This window comes from Perna viridis, chromosome 2, assembly GCF_037379345.1.
Source record: "Perna viridis isolate PV_CMFRI_1.1 ecotype Kerala chromosome 2, ASM3737934v1, whole genome shotgun sequence".
Lineage (NCBI taxonomy): Eukaryota > Metazoa > Mollusca > Bivalvia > Mytilida > Mytilidae > Perna > Perna viridis.
The window spans coordinates 28,473,872-28,499,062 of record NC_142446.1 but is presented as its reverse complement, the minus strand read 5'-3'; the positions used below and the strand labels follow the sequence as shown (position 1 = coordinate 28,499,062).

The window sequence follows — 25,191 nt, the reverse complement described above, 5'->3', positions numbered from 1 at the left end:
TTGTGCTATTATCTCTCTTTTCTGTAACTGTTAAGATAAGGTATTTCACATTGCACTAGTTTTCTCGAGTTTTGTGAAATGAGGAGAGAAAAATAAAACCTTCAAAAATTATATTCTTACAACATATAATCTTTTTTATGCCTAGAACTATACAAAACTTGTGTCCAAATGATCTGTGACAATTATTGTAAAGCCAAATTTATTTTTTTGAGAGAAAAATGTGAAAATTAATTCTTGCAGGTACTGGTAGTTGTCCTTTATACAGTCATTTGGTATCACAACAATGATGAATGTTAGAATTAAAAGATACTTATAAAGTGAAAAAGGTCAGACAGTAGTTTTTCGCTTATATCTCCAAAACTGTTAGGTTTAGTTAAATTCTGACATGGAGAATAACAATAAGTCTACAGCATGATTAGATCTATCTGTGGTCAAATTTTTGTTTTAATCCATTGCTTGCAATTAACTTATGTTGTTTTTTTATTGTGTGTGTTTCAAATCTCCATTTCCTTCTTGATTTCCCAACATAGTGACTTAAGTGCACTATACAAAATACAGTTATAAAGCTTAATAACCATTAGGTGAAAAAATAACATCTGTCATAATATCATGACAAAGTGAAAAAATATAATTTCTTTGTTTTAATTAATTTCATTAAAACAAGGTGAAGGAAACCATGCAAACATGTTAAATTATACACGTAATAAGTACAATATCAAGTAAGAGAGTTAACAAAAAAATACTTTTAAAATATGAATAATCATTATTATCCACCCAAGATAATATCAATAAACTTTGTGTTGAAGCAAGTTGTTAACAAGCAGTGTTTGTACTGTTTTCATACACACTAGATGGTCAACTTTGATATTCACATTCCATCTAAAAAGAGAGGAAGAGTGCATATTAATAGCATTCTTATTCCATCTATGAAGAGGGGAAAGGGATATATCAAAGGCTTTCACATTCCCTCTGAGATGAAGGAAGAAATAAATACCAAAAGCTAAAAAGAAGTTAAACATCATGTAACAAAGCTTTCTTTATGGAGGGGAAGGGTCCATACCGAAAACTATCTAATTCTATAAGAGATGAAGGGACCATATTAAGAGCTAAGAAGAGGGTAAGAATGCATACCTAAAGCTAAGAAGAGGGTAAGAATGCATACCTAAAGCTAAGAAGAGGAGAAGAATGCATACCTAAAGCTAAGAAGAGGAGAAGAATGCATACCTGAAGCTAAGAAGATGGTAAGAATGCCAATCTAAAGCTAAGAAGAGGGTAAGAATGCAGACCTAAAGCTAAGAAGAGGGGAAGAATGCATACCTAAAGCTAAGAAGACGGGAAAAGTCTGAATACAAAAGCTTTCATGCTTCATCTAAGAGAATGTGAATAGTATATACCAGAAACTTTCATATTCTATTTAAGAGCATACCAAAATTTAAGGATTAGGGGAATATAACAAACCAAAAGCCTTATGTTTTACACAATCATTTTTTTATACTTTTAGGCTTTAACTAAAACAAAAGATGTTACACAGCATCTACAACTGTTCTAGTAGATAATAAAAACCAAATGTCTTTAATTTAAAGAAATTGGTTTCTTTCAACACAAGTAAAGCAGTTTCTTATCTGAGTATAATTATCAAAACAGATTGATAGACTTCAGCATGTCAAATGATGTGTTTTTACATGATTATTGACCTGAAAAGTTGTTTTTTTTTCAGTGTTTGTTTTTATTCTCTTTGGTTAGAACAGATTGTTAATGTGATTTTTCTCATATTGTTTTGTCTAGCTTCAGGTACTTTGGTGTTTGTTTACAAACTGATGATGTATTACTATATTGATGGGATAATTGACATTAATGAAGGTATCACTTGTGGTATTTAATTGCTCATTCATTGGAGTTAATTAAGTCAAAAGTTTAGTTGTAAGTAAAGGACAACAAAGATCCCTGCCAATGGTACAGTCTGCACAAAAAGTTAAAACTTAATTTATACTTGACATTGTTTAAGATAGCTGGGTTATTGGGTGAATTTATTGCAACCAAACTGGTTCCAGTTTCAAACGATTTTGTTAGTTACTTTGTATGTTTAATATTTTTTTTTCTCAAACTGTGATGGTGACATGGGTCTTGTTTTCAGTTAACCCTTTACTTTTTATATCACTAGAAAGGAAACATTTTTTACTTTAAGATATGGATAAAGATGTACAAAAATAAATGGCCATTTGCAATCTTATATACGAGGGTGCATAAAACTTAAACCATTAAATCTAACTGTAAGTGTAATCAATTCCAAAATGTCAAACTAATGTTTGAAATATAGCATACACTTTCAAACAATGTTCAGTAAGTACAAAGCAATTTGTCAGGAGATTCTTGTTTAATTGTGTAAATATTGATCTACTCTTGAGTTGTTGATAGTTTGGGTGTATACATTATGTACACACAATATAGAATTTTGATGGGAAACTTCTTGTGTCATTACATGATTGATACTGTCACTTCGTAGACAGTATGTAAAATGTCTGATGAAAACTGGTCAGCTGTGTCTTGGTTTGGACCATTCTCCTATGGAAAAGTCCTATATTTAAAGGTTAACATTGTGTGATCAGTACTCTTCTAGGAATAATGTAAAACATCAGGTGGAAATCTTCTTCAGAATGGTAGCTTTCATTCTGTTTAGTTTGAACAGATTTTTTTCACTTAATTTAGGTATCAAGGGAGTTGGATGGGTATAAAAATATATATTGCTGTTGGTATTTGTTTTATATCATGTCTTAGTAGGTCAGCATTAACTTTCTAGATAATATTTAAAGTGTCAGAAAACTTAGTTTTAATGATGAGCTTTGTTTTGACTTTGTCAAATAATTGGTTGAATCTCATGTATCCATGCCTGTAATGCTTTACAGTACATATAACATCAGATGGAAAAAAAAGGTTTTCAATGGTCAGGTTTTTTTTTGGTTGTGTCTATGTCAAAAGGTCATCTTTGTCTACTGCATGTCTGATCTATTATTGAATGCTGCGACCTTTAAGCTTTGTTTTGGCATGTCCTCCTTGATAAATGGTAGTTAAAATGTGTACCCTTATGGTGTATCTCGCATGGTGACAAATATGTAGCATTGCTTGGCATCATGGTATTTGAGAAACTCTGTTTCACAGAGGCTTTAATTCATTCCTTGTATTAAACATAAGAGCAATAATAAAGCAGCTTCTTTGACAAACAGTTATATTTGGATCTTGAACTCCCTATGAATTAGGAACTTTTTTTTACATTTCTACTTTTTATTCAGATTAGTACAAAATATCTACTCTGGGGCTCAAGAAGGTTAAAATTTTATTCAGGTTTGATTCACAATAATTTATTATTTAGCAGTTGGTATGATATGTCCAGTAATTCAATAAAACTATATAGACAAGAATTAGTTCGATTGTTTGAATGTGAACATTTTCTCTAATACAATACTTTCAGTGTGTACTTGACCTAGTAAACAAAGCACATGACTTACATATATTTCTGTACATGTATTAGTAAACTGGTATTTACACCACTTGACACTACATTTGTATTGCATGTAGATGATGGAAATGAAAATATGTGTACTACAATAAAGTAGATGAGAACAATTTAAATAAACACAATAATAGTCATTATTGGTTTTTTTTATTGCTATCTCATCAGTATTCCTAGAAAAGAAATTAAAGCCTTGCAATACAGTATTGTGATTACAGTTAATAATCACAAGGCAGAAAAATAAAAATAAAAATAGAGATAGCATTTCACCTTGTCCATTCTGAGCTCTGAAAGACTGATCAGTAAGTTAGTGTTTCTGTGAATGATACATTAAGAAAAAGACTGTATTTTCTGTCTTTGTTCTTTAGAAAAATACTGTATTTTCTATCTTTGTTCTTGCCTATCACTAATTTCCTGTAAATAATCACTTTATATTTTTCTCTCTTTATCCTCACTATTATATATCCCTCTTTTGACATCTCTGGACGTGTGGTAAGCTGATGTTATCACTTTGCTTCGTGGTTACTTATCCATCTCTACACTTAACATTTTGTTGAATTACATTGCCAAACAAGATCAAACAAGATGGCTTCCAGAGCAGTGTCAGATCCATAGGGGATTGTTGGAACTTTTTAAAAAGAATTGTGCAGTTTGAGCATATTGAGCAGATGATAGCCTGGAACCTTCAAATTTATTTCTTTCTGGATCTGTCCCTTAAGAGGCTATTTATGCTTCTGACAATGTTAAGGTTGTTGACCTCAATGCCCTCTCCAAATAATCCACCGTATTGTTGGGCTCAGCAATGGTTGCTGAAACTCAAAGTTTCCACAGAAATCATATGGGATACACATTTTGGCATATATCTTCTCTAAAACTTATCTAAGTATAGCAAATGTATAGAGGAAGGTGGCACTGCATTGAAAGTTGATAGGGTTGTTCAGTCATTGCCCTCTGTAAATGGTTCAATTTTTGTGATGGCTCATTATGTGACTTAAGATGTTCAAAGTTGCTGTTGAAACCAATTTGACATGTATCTTTGCTAATATGTAAGCACGCTTAAGCAAACTTAGCAAAATGATGAAAAGAGGGAAATATATTGTGAAAGTATTTCAATTCATGGATACCAGTTTTTGTGGATGTGGGAAGAAACACAAGTTCATGGATTCTTGAATTCATAGTTTTGAGATTTTCAGTATACACATCAATGGAAGTCTCCTTTTTGTTGGGAACCAAATTTTGTGGTTTGGCCTACCCACAAAAACCACAAAAATTGGTACCCCACGAAAAATAGTACTTTCACAGTCAATGATTAACTTTTGTTCTGCTTGATTAAGATAATTTGGCCACCAGATTTCTTATTTTATAGGTGAGCAATTCATGCTAGTTTAAACCATCTCTGTTGTTTTCTGTCTACTTTAAAAATCCTTGACTTCATAGATGCCCTTCTGGTGTCTGCTGCTTGCAAATATGACTAATGGTAAAAAAAGATTTTTAATACCTTAATTACCCCATCTTCGTTTTTTAAAATAATGAAATTCATTTATGTTGATTTTGTTATTACTGGTCCTAAAACTTTGTTCTATTTATAGGAAAATTACAATGAACCATTTGTCCTATATAGTTTTACGATAAAATTAAAAATTTTTGTTAAAATTAATGGATGCTATGATTAAAATGAATATATTAAAACACAATCGTTAATCAAGAATGGCATTTGTAGTATTTCCAACTCTAGGTTATAATGTCTGATTTCAGAGGATTTCAAAACACAAATTATCAGAAGAACATTATTCTGAGTCTTTAGGGAACATGTCATTCTCTAAAACTACATTCATGAATAAGTAAAAGAAGTTAGAAATAAACAGTTGAATATTTGACACCTGTTAATTGATCCTGGGACAGGTAATAATCAATCAGGACTTGTCAAACATTTGTAGGAACTTGTCTAATAAGGTTAGTCTTCAGTATAATTCAGTTTTCTGAAGAAAAGAAATTTTATTGTTTTGAAGTTTAATGAAAAGTTAATGACTAAGATATGTTGGTACTTCCTTAGAGCTATGATGTATATTTCTTCAGTGCATGGGTTTAAGATGTAAATACCCCAAATTGTGGTTTCTATGGGTAAACAACTGAATATCCAAGTTCTTTTACCTAAGCTTTAGTAATAGGGGTAGATTTTTGTGTTATATAGTGAAATCTTTCTAAACGGAACCTTTTTTTTTTGGACTGAAGAAATTGTTTGGTTTAGGATGGTGTTAATATTATACAGGTTCCAAATGCTTTAAAATTGATATGAAGGAATTTCAGAAGAAATTTGGTTTGGACAGGTCATCTGTTTATTTAGGGTTTGCTGTATGCTGCAGTTTAAACACAGGCACAATTTCTCTTCCAATATTTAAGGTTTTGATTCCAAGATTTTCTATCATTTCCTCTTGTTATTTTTATATTTTCTTTATTCATGTTTGTATAATTCAATAATGGTTCTGTAGAAGTAATTTATGTCTGTACTGGTTGAACACCCTCTAGATATTAATAGTATTCAATCAATGTACATTCTTATATTACTATAGTTTCTAAATCAAGAATATTTATATTTTCAGGATGTTGTCAGCCAGATTGTACCAGTAGTTCTCCTAAATCCATGCCTGCAGAGGAGGTCATGCCGGTTATACAGTCTAACGTAGATCATATGGAGGAGGATAAACCACTCATCCCCGGAGTTACGGTTAGAGCTGCAACCGCTGAAAAATTGGTCCATATCTGCATTGAAAGCTTTTGTAAGTTATACATAAAACGTCATCCATTTAAATTAGGGTCCATTGTAGGGTAAAAATATAAGCAGTTACATATTATTTCCTGTATTGATTTACATATTAAACCCTTATAAGGCCCAAGAACTTTGCAAGTAAGAAACTATACATATCAGTACCAAATGTGTGATTAATCATCATTTATATAAATTATGTCTCTTTAGTTACAAAAAGCATTGGCAAGTTACTCTTCTAGCAGTTTTGTGCATTAATTTTTTATATCCCTCCATGAACAAAGTAGGGTTATTATGTGGTACCCTCTGAAAAGTTGCATGTCCATCCATCTATCCATCCCCTGACAATTACCAGATGATTACTTGGGAAAGGATCAATGAATTTTTTGAAACTTTGCACTTTAGTTAAATAAGTACTTAAGTACAGGTTAGATTCAATTTTCAACAAAAGCCAAAAGGTTTTTTTTGAGTTTAGCAATATTGAAAATTTTGCCATCTACACTTTTGCCATTATGTGGCGGGGTATCACTTAATGTTCCATTAATGACCTATTTTTATCATTCTGTTAAACTCATTTGATAATTGTAGATTTTTAATGTTCTGGATAAAGCTGTATGCTTTTTTTTTAAATGACAATGATATATAAACATCCTGCATAGGATAAATTTAAGTCTTTATATCACCTTTTATACTTAAAACATTTGTTCAGCTCCTATTGGCTGTTTAGTACTTTATCACTGCTACAGACTTTAAAACATGTTTTCCCTCTATATTTCATGTAAATACAACTATTTATAGAGGTTGTGTAACTTTTAAGAACAAGGGTTATCGGTAATTATATATCAAGCCTTGAGGCAAAAAACTAACTGAACATTTCTCTCATATTTAGTCTGGTATCAATGTTTTGACAAAGGATTTTATGATGTTATTTTTAGGACTAAGATCACATCATCTAGAAACTTGTTACAAAATCATAATATAAACTACAAAAAACACAAGTTTCAATACATATAATTGATTGCATTGACAAGTGCCCAAGGAGTCAACAAGTTTCACTGTGGGATGGCACACTTACTTTTTATGTGACTAGTAAGAACATCTCTGGTTTTAGAAGGCTATTTTGTTGTTAGAATATAATACAGATACATTTATATGGTGCATAAAATATCAACTTGTACACAGATAGTAACTACTATTATTATATGAATTAACAGTATTAGGTGTTTATATATATCATCTGTCATGTCCATAATTGGAGAAACTCACAAAATTATACCCCTAGCAATAAACTGATTGAGCTAAAAAATTAATCATGAAGCCAAGTCAATAAACTGGCTATTTAAATCAAATGCATACTACCATGCAGATAAGACATCCTGCCACACTTCCTCAACATCAAGAGTCTTCATTTCATGAATGACTGTTAACACAACTAGCTCATCCCATGGGTTTTTTATTTGGGTACCAAATGTGACAGGTGAGCATGATTTGCCTTACAAAATTTTAGTGTCTCTACAAGGATCAAACCCTAAACTACTTCCTGATACACCCATTTGGCTAAAGAATTAATCCTTTAACAAAGTCAGTTAATTGGCTATTTAAATCTGCTATCTACTACAACAAAGAAAGGCTCCAGCCACACATCAAAAAGTATGGGTGTGACTTCTGTATCACTCCACTCAGATTGACAGATTTGACTTAGAATTCTGTACTATCAACAATTTTTAGTTTTGTATGTAAATTTGGGTTCAGAGGTTAAAGCCAATACATAGTGTCTTCATCTTATAACATTGTTATGGTTTTTTTTTTCAGCAAAAGAAGGGGACCTGATAGATGACACAGAGTATCCCAATGTTATGTTTTTAATGCACAAGTGGTTTATAACATCAGAAGAGTTAGCGGAAACTTTTATTGATCTGTATCCTTCTAATCTTAAAACTGTAAACAAAACAATGAATCTGTGATCTGTTTTTGACATACATTAAACCACATTTCTGACAACATCTGAATGGATATGATACCTGGCTCTTCAAAGACTAATTCACTATCCAGATATGACTGAAATTACTCAATACCTAAATTTCTATGTGAAAAAAACACAAGATAAATTAATACAAGCAGCTAATGAATGTACTTCTATTAATTGCAAATGGTTTATTTTAGAATACATGTACATGTTAAAGAACATTTGTACATGTGAACCCGTTAGTCCCAGTTGGTTTTGTAAATGACAAAAACTACTACTGCTTTTTTGAAATGATCAGATCAAGTCTGTAAACACAATATATTATTACATGTAAATAAATGGCCATCCTCCATATAATCATTTAATTGATAATTAATGGGTTGAAAGATCACATATCTTTATTTTTATATGTTTTTATTTCTGGTCCAATTTTGATTTATTTTTCATTTGATTTTTTGTGGAAATCTCTTATTGTATTTTCTTATCAGTATTGGGACATTTCCCACCATTTTTTAGTAACAAGGAGTAAAGGGGCCAGGCTTCAGAGTAATTCAGTTCTTAAAAGATTGATATGATTTTTTTTTCTAGTGGTAGAAAAAATAATCAACTGCATTCATATTTTCTTTTATGGATAAATATATTGGATAACTCTTTTTTCTTGAATATTTAATTTGTGGTTTATTAAAGTGTAAAATGGCCAGAACCTGGTTATTTCATTTGGCCTGTTAAAAAATAGAAACATTCTTTATTATTTAATTTCTAACGTATTTCAATCCAAATATTAATGATTAATTCATAATCAAAATATTACTTTGTTTGGGATTATTTGAGTTGCAGAGTAAGGACCAATCAAGGTTAATGACATCACAGGACTACCAGGGGATATGATTGTTCATTCGGTAAAAAAAATGCCTAAAGCTTATTTGAAATAAAAAAAATTATACAAGTATGTGACCTATTTAATTTTGCATGACTTTTAGATGGACAGCTTCTGATAGTGAATAGCTTATACAAGGGCTAGATATAAAATAAAAATTCAAGCTTGTAAGAATGTTTTATAATCTTACAATGACAATACATTTATGCCGTTGCATAGTTAATTCTACAACCCAACTAAAATATGTGTTGTTTTATATAAACAATCAAAGGATTAATGTGTAATAGACCAGCTTTCCTATGTGTGGTGAAAATATTTAAAACCCAGAAATCTTATACTTAGCTGCAAATAAAAAGAAAGTTTTGAAAAGATAATGCCCAACTTTACTCAGCATTAAAAGCTGTGATAACAAGTGCATACACTTTAAGGTTAAAGCAAGAAGTTAGTAAGAAAACTGGCTGAAAAAAGTAGGCAAGGCTACTTACAATATTGAACAACCTTTATCTATCCTTTAATATTTCCTAAAGGATGAGTAATGGTTGTCCCTGTAAATCTCCTCTAAGTAGATTTGGAAGATGAGGTTTCCTTGACACTGCTGTAGCTATCAGAATAGTCATGAGACTGTTGTTTGTACCAGAGATGACTGTGATCATTTATCTTCAGATTCAGACTGTGAAATACAGTTATACAAAGCCAAAATATGTTATGCTGTTAGGTAAGTTAAAAATGTCTGTTCTTTCTTTTCTTTTTATGGCTCTTTGATAAACAAATAATTTAGTTTTGTAAGATGTATTGGTTATGCTATGAAGATATCAGGTTGGTGTACATTTCAACTAATGTCCCATCAATTTATTGGTCAATGCATGATTTAAATATCAACACAATGGAGTCCATAAATGCTTAATCCAGGCATGTTAATAACTACTATCACTATCCTACTTAAGTATTTTTTATAGATGGTTGTAACTCAAATGTTTACAAAGAGAATATCTCAATCTCAATGATGGACAATGGACATTTGAAATGTCAAAAACTGAAAATCAAATCCCTTTCATTGCTGACCAAGATAATCCATGAGAATGCTGCTTATATCATTTTATGATCATGTATTGTTGCAAAAGAATTAGATCTCTGTGTACTTTCTTTTTTTTTTAATGAGAAAAAAACAAGTTAAGATTAGAATAATTGTAATTGCAATGGATGACACAAATGCCTCTTTTTTTTATTATAAATGGTCCTAGGTATTGGCTTTAGAAATGTGAACTACATTTTTGTAACCTTTGGTATTTCAACCACATGACATGTCTCCCAAAATCAAAAATCCATTGATAGATTTTCAAGCTTAACCTTAAAAAGTATTTTCTATTTCTTGATAGAAACAGCCTATTACATCTGTCGTAGTGCTATGCTCTAACAGATCCTGATGGAGCTGGAAAATTTCATAATCTTATTTAGAATTTGAGCTCAATAATTGATTTTTTGTGAGAAGTAAAACAGCTCTGTCTTCATGCTGTATTGACAATTGTAGATGGCACTGCTATTGGTGACATATTCTACTCTATTGACATCAAAATACTGTTGCATATGGTTTAATTGCTCAACCACACTTTTTGTGATGAAAAGTTATCAATATATATATTTTTAAATAATGCTTTGTCATTTCATCAATACTTCTCTCCACTGGAAAAATATTGAACATAATTTTATTCATTTTATGCTCAATATGACAAGAGAATTTTTTTTTTTTTTGGAAAAGTCATTAAATTTTTATTAACATGGAACTTGTACGGAATTGTAATTTAGATGTAAAGTGCTCACTTTCATTATTTATTGTATGAAAAACTTCATCATTTATATAAACTTAGGTGGCTATACTTATGAATTGATGATAAGTTATCCTTGATAGTTGTCTAAACAAAAATCATTTTTAGTCTGTACTTTGATAAAGATGGCTAGGGAGTCTCATATTGGTAATGATTGTATAACACTAAAGTTTCCTTCTCAAGAATCATGATTAAATTTATTTTTTACCATGACCTGAAAATCTCAAAATAGTTTTACCTAGACCTAGACACTTGGGTGAAGATTATCATACTAACTTCTATTTCAGGTATTGGATCAGTCACTTTCCTGTTCATTTTGATCTTGATAGTAGGCTTAAGATGGTTGTAAAAAGACTTGGTTCATTCCTACTTTCTGAGGGGAATAATAGTTTTAAAGAGCTCATTGATTTATCTAAAGTGTAAGTACAGTTCATGGAAACTTTTCTCTAGTCCATGTCTGGTTACTATGGTAACTCATGCCCGGTTTAGTGACCTAGACCTTCTAATACACTGTCTAGACAGCAATTTTGTCATTAAAAGGAATTAGATTCTATTTAAGGTGAAGTGACTTTAAAAAAATATATACTCCTTACTCATTTATGTCCACCTTAATTTCAAAACTACTTTCAGCATTTTCATAAAAAAAATCCAACCAGAATTAAATACAATTTTACCGATTTGTTTAGTAACTAAATGTCATTTCCCCTTTTACATTTACTTTTATCTTGATTTATGAATGTATTTTTTCACAGTCCATCTTATGATTGGATGAGAAATATGTCAGTACGGAGTTCTGCAATGAGACATAATAGAAAAGTATCATTAGTGTTCAATCACTTAGAACCAATGGAATTAGCTGAACATTTGACATATCTTGAATATAAGGCTTTCAGAAGAATAAATGTAGGTATATCATATATATTCTCAGAATTATATTAAAAATTTAATGAAATTTTTCTTTCGTGGGTGGTATATTGGAATCACTTTGTCCGTCCATCAAAATATTATTCGCAAAAATCTTGGCTTTATATAATGCATTAGACATTAATACCAACATCATATACAAGTGGGGCTATAAATAGCATGACAATGCATGCAACATCATGTTTGTCTTGGTCTGGTTTCATTGCATTGGTATTGGACTTTAAGTTGGTAAAAGTGGCTTGGTTTGTAAATGATTTAGAACTTATAGCTTTAATGGTCTCATACTTGAACAGGCTTTTATCTACAGGCTTCAATTATTTAGATATCCACTATGCATACAAATATTTTTCTTACAATTCTATCCTTACATTGTTTTTTTGTGACAAAGGACCTTTAACCTTCGACGATTTCTATAGATTTGTCTCTATTAGGAAGTAGCTGCTGATCAAAGTCTGAGAAAAGCTTTCTCTTATGTAATGTTAAAGTAATCATGCACTTATGATTTGACGTCATGAATTTTACATTTGACATTTGAAATTTTATCCTGAAATGACTGTAGTTGTTTCTTTGTTGTAAGAGATAATGTTAATACCTTTGTCGATTTTACTCTATGGTTGAAATTTCTTGTTGTAACTAAATATTTGTTTGGTCATTTGTGTTAAGTGATTGTTTATTCTTATAAAAGCCATCCATTGATTGAATTACAGAACGTAAACGTCTGTTGAGGTCATTGTTTCTTGATCATGTACAAGTTAAATGGATTTATGATCCTGGATCTGTTCAAATTGACGTAAATCATCATATCTCTCAATTTATGGACAGATATTTAAACAATTGCTTTCACAGGTTTTGTTTACTAATAAATATCAATCATGATTTGGTTAAACAATTTTTTCAGCATACATAATTTCCCTTGTGATGTTCAATTTTATGCTCCTTTGATGGGGGAAAATATTTTAATGTATTTTTCATTATCAAATATTCTCCCAAATATCTCCACATTTAGAGTAATTTGTTCATCCACACCTACTTTGTTGTAATAGAGATATTGTAACCATCTAAACATCCTTTTGTAACAAAATTTAAAAATCAACATCCTTAAATGGAATTTTCCAACAAAAAAAATGGTACATTTTTCTTTCTGATAATTCTAACTAAATTCTGAAAACCATTGATTTTGATGGATCAAAGATCAAGTTCTGAAGGTCAAATCTTTTCACCAAGAGGCGTTGCTTGGCTTTGGGTTGCCCTGGTTACAGAATAAATTCACAGATTTTGATTTGAATTGTTAGGCTTGATTTATAAGAAAATATATTGCATTATTGGTTTGTCTTATCTATTGCAGTTTACAGATTTCAAAAACTATGCAATAACAGCGTCATTAAAAGATAATGCCAAGTTGGAGAGGTCAATAGCATTGTTCAATGGCTTGTCACAATGGATACAGTGTATGGTCCTTAGTAAAACTACACCACAGCAACGAGCAGATGTCATTGTCAAATTTGTCAATGTGGCTAAGGTAGTACAGTTGTATATTTATTTTATTACCATTCATACACATGTTGTGTGATATTAATGACATTTGAGTCATTAGTAAACTTCTCCTTAAAACTTGCTATATTTCCATGAATGGAAGACCTTATGCAGGAAAACTTTTTGTCTGTCATTAACTGTATGTAATTAGGTTTGTTACAGACTTTTACAAGATTCAAAGGGAGTAAATAAATTCTAAAGGGGTGAGACAAATCTGGTAATCCTAGATAGGCTCAATGTCTGTATAAGGAGATTTTACATATTTTAAAACTAAACACTACTCTTCAGTAAGTGCTGAATGAAATGATGTTGATGTGCAAGAATAAAGATAATAATATTAGCTTCCCGCAAAAATGAGACTATCCAAGGACTTTGCATGATCGAAGTCCACCTAAAGTGAGTATTTCTGTTCATGTGAGCTTGCTCACAGTATTTTTAGTTCTTTCCCAATAGCTAGAGATTGTTTAAAAATCAGAGGATTTTCTATAATTTTAAAACATATATTTTAAAATCCATGTCTGAATTGCCGTTACTTCTATTCTCAGAATGAATAGTTGATCGTATGATGACACATAATTCACAATTAGATCATTAAGTGTGTTATGCTGCCTTTTTTAAGTTATGGGTTGTTCAGCTCACTTGGTTTAATATTCTAAATTACATTGTATTTCTCATAACATGTTCACAAGGATAGAATGTGTGACATCTGCTGATATTGGGTCAGTAGGTCAATCAATAAAAACCAGGACTTAACAGATGTCAATCTGAAATCAATTTTCTCTAACAATTGTCATATCCTTAATCTAATAAGTGTCTTAAGCTCTTGTAATTATTTATACTCCACTGACTTTTCTTGTCTTTGATTTTGAAAATTTAGGCTCCAACAAGCTTAATAGACCAGACATGTTACAAATGTGTTTGATGATTCAAACTGCTTTTAGGTGTTTAATTTTCAGTTGAACCAGTTAAGAGACAATTTAATACCAAATAATCATGCTTATGAAGTAAAGACAGAGAAAATCATCATTTAAATGTTGTTTTTTTTTCTGTGTGTAAATAACTATCAGGTTTGACTGCTTTAAGTGGGAGAGGTTGTATTATATCATCATATTTAGTTTTATTATTGCAAAAAAAAAAAAACCAATGGAATCCATGGTGTTTTATTATCACTTATCTGAGTACAAAAACATTTATGTGTTAATTCTGTTAATATGTGAAGTGGGGGAGGACAATACTTCATGGACAGGGTAAAAATCGTTATTGTATAAGGCCAATGTTTATTATTGATCTGTTTGAATGTCAGATGTTACTTCCATGTCTGTTAGAACAATTACAGCGACTATTTTACTGCTTACAGAAACAAGTATAATAACTCTGACCTTTACAACATTGGATGATTCAATGTATAAAGTTAATGGTTTACTACTATCTTCATAATGCTCAGTATCGGTCTTAATCAACTTCTAATTATTCCAACGCTCTGAGTCACTTACAATATGTACATAGAAAAAAAAAGAACGAGTAATAAGACCTGTATCGTAATCAATAATTCCCAATTTTACAAAAATATGTCAATTTGTTCTTATGTTAGGAGTAATGATTTATCAATTATTCAGTATTTAAGCATTTACTTTTAAAGAAAAAAAACCAAAAAAACTGTCCATGAATCTTCTGAACTGCCAGAATAACTTCTTGTTGGGCAACTTTAAGCTTTCAGACATTTCTTAATGGTTCCTTTACTCAATACTTTTCTATACATTTTTCAGAAACTACGAATTCTACAAAACTTTAATACATTGATGTCAGTTGTTGGAGGGTTAACACACAGTGCTTTGGCCAGATTGTCAAAGACTAATGCTTGTATACCCAGTGAAACACAAAAGGTTGGTAAAATTAAGTGATTTTTTTACAGTGGATTCCACTTAATCGTATACCTGTTGATAGCATGTTCATGTTAATTGCTTATAACTCAAAGAACAAAATCATTTGCTTTCTTTTCCATGTAAAAAATTCCTCATATTTTTTTAACATAAGACAAAGAATTAGAAAATTCATCTTAATTGCATATATATTTTTTAAAAATTACTAAAAAATGTACCTAAATGGGTAAAACAATACTACATTGTTAGTGAAATATATCAGTTTTGTAAAGAACTTGTTTTCACAACAATATTATCTGTTTCTTTTGACTAGAAACTATGGCAGGAATCTAATTAGACATGATAAAAGAATATGTCCTGCTTAAAGATTGATAATATGAGGTATTTTCCCTTGAAATGATAATTACTGTGAATTTGCTTATTCCTGATAATTGCATATTTTTTTCTGACAAATAGGCTATGCTATTAACAGGAATCCACTGTATATCCAGCAAGTGAATACTTACCTGAACTTTATGTTCATTTATGGCTGTTTAGCATTCATGAAAATAAATTCAGTATCAAATGGTATGTTATCCCTATTATGGTTAAACTAATGCTTGATTATAACTACAATGAAATCTGTTTTTCTAGTCCCGTCATATCAGGTCAAATGTATTTTGTACTGGATAAACTGAACTCTTGACTGAATAGATTATACAGTCCAATGGAAACACGTTTTGCTGTATATCGACAAAAATCTTGTTCCATATCAAATTGGTTTATGTATTTTGTTAGATGCTTTTGCGAGGTTTTTTTTAATTTTTTTACTGCAAAAAGACATTTATGTCCTCATGAATGATATACAGTAGAAAAAGAATAATTTTGAATTATCTCCCAAAAACACTTAGGAAAAAAAACACCTTCTGTGTTCTTATATTAGTGATTTGATACTGATTTCTCAGGGATTAAGTTTTGACATTAGAATTAATGATTTGTTTAAGAGGAGCAAAAACGTCAGCTTTCATGTTTTGACAATTATTAAATGTGAACTGATGAAACTAGCAGTTGCTTTCACAAAAACAAAAAAGTCTCAAGTGTAAAATCAGCCACAAGTAATGATGTCATTATAGAAGATGACAAATTGAATGCTTACAAGTACAATTTTTGGGAAATCAAATACTGGATAATATAGCTTATTCTTCAAATGTAAAAAAAAAAAAAAAATCATTTTTGATCATTTTCTATTACATGTAAGTATCCATTTCACACAGTAACAAGTCTGGCCAAAATATGATATGTCATTCTAATAGGAAGACAGATATTTTTCTCCTTTAAGTTGGTTCAAAAGTGAAATCTAGAAGTGCACAGTTAAGAACTAGAAATGCTTAAAAATGTCATTTAAATATGTTTCATGGTAAAGGTGATGATTTGTTGTAAACACTGATGCTGTTTGAATATGACGTCATGGTTTTGGTTTTCTAAAGTCAACGTAAAGTCTATTGTTTCCTGTTTAGAACAAAGTATTGATTGTTAAATGAACAGAGAAAGTTGTACAGCCTTTCTGATGAAAAACTAATTACATGGAATTTCATGATGTTTTATTATTCAAGTAATCCTTTTTTATAAGGTACATTACCAAGAATACATGTAACTCATTATGTACATATATACTGAGGGTGTAGTATATGGACATTGCACAAGTTTTGTGTGCCTTTGGTTTCTTCTCAGGCAGCACAAATTAAAGGTTTAATCCAGATACTGTAAATGCCATTTCTGAATCTTTTTGTGTATTCATTATTAGGACAGTCCTATTCTTTTATTGTCGGTGTTGATGTCTTTAATTGAGGACAATATTTCTGGAATCAGAGGGAAATATAACACATTTACTGATTGTGCTGTATTGATTTATTTTAAAATGAAGAATCAGCAAAATATATATTCAGGATGCCATCCACTAAGATATACTTTTGTCCTCTCTTTGTTAAGTGAATCATGCAGTATTTGAATTTCCAATTTTACTGAGTTTTGACTCTATTCTTCACTGTATATTGATCTTCTTAGGTTTCATATTCAGAATATGAATGAAGAAGCCCTAAGTATTACGAAGATATTTTGTAAATTATATAATAAGTGGGCTAAGACGTCTGCCTACAGAAGGAAATAAAACCAATTGTATCAGCCATCTGCTCTTTCATTATATGTTCTCTATTTATGACACCTTATTAAAAACAATTATTCTACTGCATAAATACTTTTTTGTACATTTACTCATAACTCAGAAAATAATTTGGTTTGTTTTCAAAATGTTGATATGATGTAATTTTAAAAATTATAACTCATGATTTAAAAGTTTTACAAGTATAGAATAGAGAATATATTTGATTTTGCAGAAATTTGAAATGCAATTCTTTCTTAAATTGATCTTACATTATTTTTTATAAAACCACAAATATTTGGGGTTGTAATATAGCATGGCACTGTTATTGTTGTGTTCATTCAAAGAATTAGTTTTCATGCCATAATTTGAGTCTTAGCTTAGTTGATATATCATCAACACCATTTAGATTCCATGCTATAATAGAAAGTTTTGGATTAAATTAGGAGATTATGCCTCGAACTGATTATTTGGTGCCAAAAAGAAACCTATACAAGCATTTTATAAAACTTCATATAATTTACACATATGTGAATGATTTCAAGGGGTTTAATTTAAAGTCTTTACTTTAAGGGGTTCTGTAATATGCTATTACTGAGAAAGTACTTTGATTCATGGATACCAATTTTTGTGGATGAGGGAAGAAACAAAAGTTCGTGGTTTTGAGGTTCTCAATATACTCTTCAATGGAAATCTCCTTTTGGTTGGCCAACCCATGAAAACCACAAAAATTGGTACCCCACAAACAGTAATACATTCACAGGAATCTAAAGGTGTATTTAAATTTTATATGGCTTCAAAAATTGTGCATTCATATTATGGTATCATGCTGTCTTGTTTTTGGTAGACATTTCTATAGGACAATTACTTGAGAAAAATGAATGGATATCTTTGACATTGTACCACAAGGTGTCATTTCGCAAAAGAAAGGATGGAATTAATTTTTGGGATTGTGACTTAGACCACTTAGGAATTAGGGGCCAAGAAGAGACTAGAAGCAAGCATTTTCTTGATTTCCAGACAATAAGTTGAGAACAAGTGAATTGATCTCTTTGAATTTGTACCAAAAGGTGTCATATAACAAAAGAAAGTCTTGGATTCATTTTTTTGGTTGGTACTTGAACTGTTGGAAATGAGGGTCCAAAAAGGGCTAGAAAAAGCAACTTCCTGATGCCCAAGAAGTTACTTGAGTAAAAGTGAATGGATCTCTTTGAAATATTTGACCCAGATAAGAATTTTACCATAATCAAAGTAGCTCATTTTTCTCCCTTAATACCTTAAACAGATTTAGTTACTTTATTGTAGTGACATGCTAACTATTGTAGTGACATGCTAACTATTGTAGTGACATGCTAACTTTTTCCTTCTTTTTATTTTTTGTGTTAGAAATCTATATAAGGCAATGTATTTCCTTCGTGAGAAACCAAAAAATATTTAACTCTATATATAGCATTAAGTATTTTTTACAAATAAATGTGAAGTGAGAATAGTATATACGATTGTTGTATTGATTTTTCAGTTAAGTCTAAAAAATACTATATTCCATTTACTTATTGTAACTTTCTTCTTTTACAATGAGGAAACAAAAATGATTAATTAAAAGTCAACTGTTTTCATCTAAATTTTAGAAGTTTAACATTAATTAAGGAGTGGATCAAGGAATCTGTAGTATTACTATGAAAGTGTCATTGTTTGTGGGATACCAAATTTCACGCTTTTGGTTGGTTTGACAATCAATAAAATTTGGTTCTGAAAGAAAAGAAAATGTTACATTCATTTGTTTGATGTTTGATGGATGTGGCGAATCCATGAATTAAAAATAAACTATGAACTGACATTTCTTCCTTATCCCACAAAAATTGGCACCCACAAATAGAAGTACTTTCTTCATATTGTTAAAAAATGTGTGATTCTTGATCAACTGGGCAGGTCACTCACTCATGCAAACCTGTTCTACTTTCTATATATAATGTATGGTCTGTGGATTTAATGTCTTACTCTATTGAAGTTTATAATAATGAATTGTCTCAACTATTGTAGAAAATGGATGGAAAAAGTCATCCAGTATGCTGGTCTTATTTTATATATGGATATTATTTTGATCTTATATTTTGTGATTTGTTTTTTTTTATATTTTTTGTTGTTTTGAAGCAAAATCACTGTTACTTGAACTGGCTTAAAGAAAAAAATTTTATACCAGTAGGTGAAATGAAGGAAAGAAACTTTACACAAGCGGGAAAAATGAAGGAAAACATGGTACAAAAAATGCAATTAAATGACAAATGTCTCGCTTGATAAATGATTTTCAAGTATCAAGTCTTTTGTGACATAAATATCTGAATTTTTTATTGTTTCAGACATTGATGGAGTTTACAGAATTATTGTCATCCAGTAACAACTTCAGTAATTACAGAAAAGTCTTTAACCAGTGTAATAACTTTAAAATTCCTATATTGTAAGTTTTTCTTTCTTGTTCATCTTCATCAATGTTTACTTGATAGAACCAGTAAATTTAACTACACATATATATAACTAAAATATTCTTTGGTTGCTTTAAGATTTTCACTGCCTCATTTGTATATATCCGAACCAGAATTTAGGATAATCACATGTGCTTTTAGAGTATAAACACAATCCAATACATGTATTAGCACTGCTCATGTGTGCTGTCATAACATAATAATATAAACCAGAATTAAAATAGGAACAGCATATGTATGCTTTCATAGCATAAGGTTGAATCCATGATATGCACAGTTTGTCTGTGATGTAAAAGCATGAAGCAGAATCTAGGAAAAGCACTGATTGTGTGGGCTATCTCAGCAAAAGATAAGCACTGCATATGATCATAACATAGAGCAGAATCTAGGGTTAACACAATTTGTGTGTGCTTTCAAAACCTGTAAATGTATTTGAATCAGAATTCTTAAAGAGCACAACAAGTGTATGCTATTATAATACAATTTAGAATCCAGGATTACTTGTTATGAAAATTGTACAAAAATGTTTGGATGGATATAATCCTCTGGGAATTACTTTATTTCAATAGGCTATCTCTACCAGTTTGTCAAATTTTAATGAGTCATTTTCAGTTTGAAGAGAGGTATTATTCCATAAGATACTGAGATCAGGGAGTATGATGTATGAATAAAGCTTTACCTCTTTCTGTGTTTTTAATGTATAGATAAGACCATGTAATTTTTCTTTTTTTAAATGCAGAGGAGTTCATTTGAAAGATCTGATATTGTTACATACTGCAGTACCAGACAAAATTGAGGGCAAATTAATCAACTTTAGAAAGATGGCCCAGTTATCTCAGACATTACGAGAACTGACGAAATTACAGAACCAAGAAAGTATACCTGTATGTGCCAACATGGATCTTGTTAATACCTTAAGAGTAAGTTAATGATTATGTGTTTTTGGCTTAATTTCACAAAAACAGACGTAGAATGCTCATATCTCCTTTGTTTCACCAATTACTCTCATATTTTAGAAGAAAACTTGACAGGAAACTCTACAGGTTATTTAAGTCTGAATATTTACAGATATGATTTAAAAAGACCATTCAGCATTGTGACTTAGGTATTACAGTTTTAACAGTCCTTCCATCATTCTGTTAACTCTCTTTCAATCCTTTTGTGAATTTGCAGCAAGCAGTTACCCACCCTTTTTTTCTAAACCCTACAGATGTTAAGCAGATTTTTGGTATGTGAGTATATCTTGTTCATTTTATACTTGGTTATAAATCTGAGAACAATAGTTTTTATGGTCTTTGTTTTGTTACTATATATTTCAGCTATCATTAGACTTGCATTACACTGAAGATGAAATCTATGAGTTGTCCTTAGCCAGAGAACCTCGAAATTCCTTATCATCAGTGAGTACTTGCATATTGCATGATGAAAGTTAAGCAACAGTGGGTTATCTTGATAAAGCTCCCTTATTATCTCTTAAAGGGCTTCTTTACACATTATATGATAAAAGGCATGCTGTGGCAGCTGAGAGAGAATAATTTATTATATGATGCACAAAGATTTTTTCAGTAACTGCTGCATGCAGTACTCATATCATATACTGTGTAAGTACTTTTATTTGTGGGTACCAATTTTCGTGGTTTAGGATCAGTGTGTGGATTCTTGGATTTGTGGATTTGACAACTTCATCATACAAATAATAGGACTGTTGGGAACCAAATTTTGTGGTTCACCAAACCTATGAAATTTACAAAAATTGGTACCCCATGAACAATAATACTTTCACAATTGTATATTAAGTACTTACTTTTTTATAAGTATTCAGTTTGTAACAAAATGTAGAAATTGTATGTTAATTTCAACATTATCTCTTTACATGATTTAAACCAAGTTAAACCTTTTAAAAAGTGTGTGTAAGTTGGCTTACTAGAAAAGTCCCTCACGCTAACTACAAACTTTGATTTATGATACTGAAATTGATGTATGAATATATAATGTTGTCAGAACAGGTATAAATGTTAATTGACTAATTAGTCTGAACTTACATTACAAAACTATGCCAAAGATAAAAAAATGAGTGCACCTTTATACGGACGTTTATATGTATTTTGTTAATTTACAGCCTTCCACACCTACTAAACCAGTTGTATTTGCTGACTGGTTGGCAGGAGTCAGTCCTCCTGATCCTAACACAATCAACAAACATGTACATGACATGGTTGAGGTAAGTATGACAAGAAGCATGACATAGTTGAGATAACTCCTCCTAAACCACACCAAAAGTATTTTGATTAAATTTTATGTAAAGGTTTGTTATTATATGTAGATGTGCATGAAAGAATAAAATTACAGTCAAAAGACTCCAAAGAGAGATAATCCATGTTAAGGGTTTTATATGTTAAAACCTTTTTAGTGCAATTCCTTCTAAACCTCTCAAGGGATTTGGATGAAGTTTTAGAGGAAGGCTGGATATCATATGTAGATGTGCGTGAAGGAATATAATTACTGTGCAAGGACTCTAAAAGGTGTAATTTAAATTTAGGGTTTTACATGTTATAATCTTGTAAGTGCAACTTCTCCTAAACTGCACAAGGGAAACTGCACAGGAGATTTTGATGTAATTTTATAGGAATGTTGGGTATCATTTGTAGATTTGCATGAAGGAATATAATTACTGTTGGATGATGCCAAAAGGAGATAATGCAACAAGTGTCTCACATGTAAATCTGTTTGAAACAGGGGTATTCTCTTTGTAAGTTTGGTCACAGTATTTCTAGTTACTCATGCCATGAATATTTATCTACTGAACAAGTTCTGTCGACACTCGTTAAATCTTCCTGTTTTCTGCTGGTGGTAATATTTTGGCTATTCATCTTTTATTTACCTTATCTATTCTATAAGAATATAATTTAGATCATACAATTCAAAATGTACAGCATCTTGAAAGAGAGACAGGCACAAAAATGTATTGCTAAAAAATAGATACATATTTAAACATAAGCACTTAGTCACTGTGATGTTTCATGTATAACAGGCATTGTCTTTTTTTAAATAATATAATAATTTAATATTTGAAGAAAAAAAAAGCATATAGGAAATAAACAATTTATCAATAAATATACCCTTAAAAAGTGTTACTTAACCATCAGTTACCAAGAAGTATATTTTATAGGCTGTATTCAAAAATTATGATCATGACAGAGATGGGTTTATATCACATGCAGAGTTCGAGGCCATTGCTGGAAACTTCCCTTTTATAGACTCATTTTGTGTTCTAGATGCTGACCAGTAAGTTCTGTCGCTATTTTTAGAAATCCTATATAAACATTGATACAGGAAATGTTATAAATATTGTTATTTAAGTTGTTTATCCTCTTACATTCAGTTTGAACTAAGATACTATTGTTGTGTATCAGTGACATACTTCACTATAGATTTTTATATGTAGCTTCCTACTTTTTTGTGATTGGTAAAAACACAGTCCATGGTTTATAATGAGACAAATGTAGCCATTCATGTACAGTAATACCTGTCTGAATCCAGAATAAATGAAAACTTGTCTTATTTAAACATTTTTGAATGTCCTTCATATAAGTTTAAATGTATTGCAAACATTGATAAAACATCTGTCTAAACCAAATAAATACTGAAGTCTGAAGATTGGTTCACACAGATTTCACTATACTTATATTATTTTACCTTCTTGTTGTCTACCAATACAATTCAAATACATGTATATCAATATCACTTTCATGCAGTCTGTCTGTACAATTTTTTTTAAAATACTTAAATTTCAGTTTCTTGCTGTATATTTATGCACTTTTCAGTTTCTTGCTGCTTACCTTTATAGATAATTTGATAAAGGACATTGTTGTAGTATCATGTCACCATATAGGTTTATATATTCATATATTATAGTACATCATATATCAAGCATCAAACTTAAATCAATGACGTATAGGACAATGCCCTAAATAAAAGTTTCAATAACATGCTGGTACATCTATTGTGGTATCCTATTCTATGATGCACTGAATGTCACTTTATTAGTTCAGGACTCTGAAAAATAATGTGTTTTTTTCAGGGATGGTAAGATAAGCAAGGCAGAGATGAAGACTTATTTTTTCACAGCTAATTGCCATGCATTACGGAACAGCTTTAAACATGAATTCCATGAAACAACATATTTTAAACCCACTTTCTGCATACATTGTACTGGCTTGGTATGTATCATCTTTGTTTACAAATAAATAATGGTATACTGATATTGAATTAAGTCATAAATTGTAATAACAAACATCTTCACAATGTCATGGCTCCAGTGTCCACTTATGGTCATGCCTTGTATACTAAGGAGATGAATTCTGATTTGACATCAAAATCTGCCTATATGAGCAGAGCTATGTTTACATGAGCTATCGAACATCTCCTAGGTAATCATTATTGACTTATAATTAATGCATAAAAATAATGATGTGTAAAATATAACTGAACCATTACTTTTTAAGCAATATGTCAGTCATTCATCACTTTATTTATCAATTTGTTAACCAACAACCAATCGTTTTTATAATAACATGACTTCTCATGAACTTATATATTCAGAAGAATTTTTTTTTCAACAGTACTAGAATGAGTTTACATTTATAGTCAAAACAACTTTTCATAGAGCTATTGGTTTCTGATTACAAAACTACTGATTTATTTGTGATTTAAAGAAATTTGATTTATAATTCTTGCATGTAGACATTATGTAAGTTTGAACATGGATGGGTTTATATTTTAATCATATTTTATGCTTTAATGTCAATCTTGCAAAAATATTGATAAAACTATGCCTATCCAGTTTTAACAAAACTCCAGTATGACACACTTGAATTATTTTAAACAGAAAACAAGTTTATTGTTTTTTATTATTAATTTCATCTCATTTCAGTTATGGGGTTTAATCAAGCAAGGTTGGAAGTGTAAAGGTATAGTTATCTGTAGTGATACTAATCAGCTTATATTCTGTTATTGGATTTTGTTTAATTAAAGATAAGATTTTAAACACAATGGTATTTGATTCAAACTATTAAAAAAAATCAGGTTCAATTTATAGATCATTTGCTGTAAATTCAGGAAAACTGTTAACTGGAAAATTTTTGTTCCATCTTTTTTGCAGTTTTTGCCATTAGTCTACATTTACGCAGTTTTAAATTCATGATTATTCCTAAAATCTTATCACAATATGATTGGAAAAAATATTAATGACAGTGTTTGCAGTACAGGTCTTACCATGAAAAATAAAACTACCACTAAA

The 25,191-nt window shown here is 30.4% G+C and overlaps 1 protein-coding gene across 11 annotated transcripts in view; it reads left to right on the top strand.

Moving 5' to 3' along the window:
* LOC148624349 (ras guanyl-releasing protein 3-like) overlaps nucleotides 1-25,191 on the top strand; it is a 52,921-nt gene that overhangs the window by 13,525 nt on the left and 14,205 nt on the right. For 10 of the 11 annotated variants that reach the window (XR_015919685.1, XR_015919686.1, XM_088567123.1 and 7 more), the window contains 14 exons: nucleotides 6,109-6,285; nucleotides 8,085-8,190; nucleotides 9,717-9,830; nucleotides 11,226-11,357; nucleotides 11,691-11,841; nucleotides 13,208-13,381; nucleotides 15,162-15,278; nucleotides 19,770-19,867; nucleotides 20,632-20,812; nucleotides 21,212-21,292; nucleotides 22,012-22,113; nucleotides 23,062-23,177; nucleotides 23,974-24,112; nucleotides 24,826-24,862. Coding sequence is in view for 9 of the 11 variants with exons in the window: in XM_088567123.1 (XP_088423249.1) it covers nucleotides 6,109-6,285; nucleotides 8,085-8,190; nucleotides 9,717-9,830; nucleotides 11,226-11,357; nucleotides 11,691-11,841; nucleotides 13,208-13,381; nucleotides 15,162-15,278; nucleotides 19,770-19,867; nucleotides 20,632-20,812; nucleotides 21,212-21,292; nucleotides 22,012-22,113; nucleotides 23,062-23,177; nucleotides 23,974-24,112; nucleotides 24,826-24,862 (1,725 nt within the window). In the remaining 2 variants the exon portion in view is untranslated. Of the gene's footprint in view, nucleotides 1-240; nucleotides 327-6,108; nucleotides 6,286-8,084; nucleotides 8,191-9,716; nucleotides 9,831-11,225; nucleotides 11,358-11,690; nucleotides 11,842-13,207; nucleotides 13,382-15,161; nucleotides 15,279-19,769; nucleotides 19,868-20,631; nucleotides 20,813-21,211; nucleotides 21,293-22,011; nucleotides 22,114-23,061; nucleotides 23,178-23,973; nucleotides 24,113-24,825; nucleotides 24,863-25,191 lie in introns of all 11 variants that reach the window. The other variant, XM_088567126.1, reaches the window with a different exon arrangement.